General features: G+C 39.3%; 1 protein-coding gene across 1 annotated transcript; it reads right to left on the bottom strand.

Moving 5' to 3' along the window:
• Positions 1-1944, bottom strand: mb (myoglobin). The gene is made up of 4 exons (XM_069665439.1): positions 1873-1944; positions 1303-1405; positions 748-967; positions 1-289 (listed from the first exon to the last, which is right to left on the bottom strand). The coding sequence occupies exons 2-4, from the start codon at positions 1383-1385 to the stop codon at positions 149-151; spliced, it is 444 nt and encodes a 147-aa protein (XP_069521540.1). The 5' UTR covers positions 1386-1405; positions 1873-1944; the 3' UTR covers positions 1-148.
• Positions 1945-2853: the final 909 nt, after the last annotated feature.

Below are 2853 nucleotides of genomic sequence, written 5' to 3'. Positions count from 1 at the left end.
AAGAGTGACAAATATTTATTGATAATGTTCAACGTCCTGAACAGGATAAATCCCACTTTTAGTCTCTATAGTGATGTTTAAATATTCATTAAACCATTTAAGTTTCAATAAAGATCTTGCAATTGGAAAAAAAAAGTCTTGTGACTCTTCAGCCGGTGAAGCCCAGCTCTTTGTAGTTGGCGTCAATGTCAGCTATGACGGCAGCCATCACGTTCCTCAGGGCCTGCTGCCCTGCGGCGTCCAGTCCCGCCTTCTCCTCCATGACTTTACCGATGACCTCTGCAATCAGCTGCATAGAAAACATAGAACAAATAAATTTATTTAAAACCAGGTAAGACACAGGAAAGATGATGCAATAAAGACTCGAGTTACTAATGTGTGAGGAAGGATTAAACAGCATTGCGGGCTGAAAAAAAAAAGGTTGTTGGCCAAAAACTGCAGTTCCTCAAAATAGCCACAAGAGGCTGGCTTCTCCTATATTAAGCTTACAGCAGAAATTAACTCGTTTATAGCCTGGCACAAAAAAAGAGTTCCATTCATGACATCTATATGGATTTGAATATTAATACAACTCACACATTTTGATTATATCAAGGCCTAACGTTAAATCACAGGTGTTACCATGTTGACTGACTCAAGGGTGCTGCTAGCTGACTGCTAGCTAGTCTACAAACCAGTCAGTGAAGTCCGTGTTGCTGTGTCCACTTTTTTTGGACCTATATTTAAACATTCCCCCATGTTCCTTACCTTAAAGTTACCAATGGGGATCTTGTGCTTTGTGGCGTGGGTGTTGGCCATTGGTTTGAGGATGGTAGCATGGTTGCCTTTAGCTTTCAGCAGCTCCCCGAGTTTCTTCAGGACAGTGGCACCGTGGGCAGAGATGGCTGCGTTACCAGCCAGGTCACCTGGAGCGATGCCGGCAAACTTGGGGAACAGCTTGAGAGTGTCTGGGTGCTCTTTGAATAAACTGAGAAGAAAATGAAACATCAGCAGGTCGGTATTTACCACTGAGGACACTAAAGTAATGTCCTCTGTATTTTTGTAGAAACTTTACCAAAATATACAATTCTTGACATTTAAACAAAGAGATCAGTGTTATTCATGGCAGTGTGGAGAACTCTCTAAACCAGCATGCAGATATTTACATCTGGAAATAAAACATGCAGCTGATACAATTTAACAGTTAGGGGAATAACTAAAAGCAATCCATCCATGTTATGCCTTCCAAAATCCCAGCCAGCACCCTGCTAACCACCAGACCTTCACAGGAAAGACTAATCTTATCTTGTCAGAGCCACTGACCGAGTCAGAACCAGGCCGCCATGGACAGTATAGTCGGCCTCCACTGGACCCCAGAACTTAAGGACCGTGTCAAAGTCAGCCATGACCTTGAGAGACACTGGAACTGTTCAGAGAAATATTACAGAACATTAATTTGGGGATTTAAAATCAGAGTCTGTTACAGACCGTCGAGGAAATGAGGGGGCATTGCATCTACGTAGTTTGATTGTTGGCCAGCAGCAATACAAATAGTCAAGTACATGACCTGAGCTGCCCTCTAAATCTGTGTCACCTCAGTGTGGCCCTGCATGATAAAATAAATACAAAACATATTTTGCTCTTTAACTGCAGCATTTCTCCTTAAACTATGCAAATTAAATTTCATGCATTTGAATTGACTTTTTTTTCCTGAAAACTAAAAACAATCAAGATATGTCTCTGCATCCTGAATATTGGATACAAAAACCAATTTAAGTGGAGTGTTTCTTATTATTCTGTATTCCTGAGTACAGTCTGCTATCTATCACAACACATTTCATCGGTAAATTAAATTAATTACGAGATTGAAACAATAAAAAGGGCAGTACCTACCTGCAAAGTAGAAAAATATCCTGGACTGTATTACCAACTTCGTCTCAGCCTGACTACCCCCACCAGAGTTGATCTTTTATACTCCTTTGCTCCATCCTGTCAACAAATTATTCCAGCCCTCCCATCCGTCCCAGCACACCTCTTCAAATGTCAACAACACCTCTCTGCTTAATCTGGAAACTTTTGTCTGATATGATTATGTGTCTCCTATGGGTTATCTTTAGATTTTCAGTTTTTATCTCACTGAGCCTTTTATATGCCTTCTTCGTCTAATTTAATTAAAAAAAATATTTGTTCTAGTAAATATGCAAACACATGAACAGAGTGTGTGCATGTTTAGAAATACGATTAGATTTGTTCTCATTAAAGATGATTTGTGTCAGAGAATAGTTTGTCTGAAGGATACTCTAATATTCTGTCTGCTACTTGTGCTACTTTTAACAATTAATATTTATAAATAAGCTCTTTCTTAATCGACTTAAAATCATGCTTTTACTTTGAAGCACAATATTAATCTAGTGATAGCCTATAATGAATACAAGTATATATTGTGCTTTTTTTCTCTTGCAATACTTTAATATCTTGATATACCTTATACTGCGATACTTATTCTCTACCCACTTGTACTGGTTGCAGCTGCACCTCAGCTTATTTGGTTAGTTACTGTTTTCTTTGTTTATTTGAAGTGCCGCATTATTTTAGCCGCATTATTTTAGCCGTATTTCCACGTCATAATCTGACATTGGTAATATACATTCTTGTTTTTAAGAGCAGTAGGTAATCATATACCTGAGTTCATATGGTGAAATGTATAGAAAGTAAAACCCATCAGGCCGCCTCTGCTGGCTAACGGTTATCGTGTGAAAGGTAAGCCCCTCCTCTTCTTCACGGTGATTGGTCCAGGCTGTAAATACGCTTGACCATTATCCAATAGCAGCTTCAGCTTGCGTCATCTGTTTTTCGACACCCGGAAATCAGATG

Source organism: Semicossyphus pulcher, unplaced genomic scaffold, assembly GCF_022749685.1.
Source record: "Semicossyphus pulcher isolate SPU_LCO1_2020_fin unplaced genomic scaffold, fSemPul1.0.p SCAF_17, whole genome shotgun sequence".
Taxonomy (NCBI): domain Eukaryota; kingdom Metazoa; phylum Chordata; class Actinopteri; order Labriformes; family Labridae; genus Semicossyphus; species Semicossyphus pulcher.
Note: the sequence above shows the minus strand (reverse complement) of the source record. Positions and strands in the feature narration are given on the sequence as shown.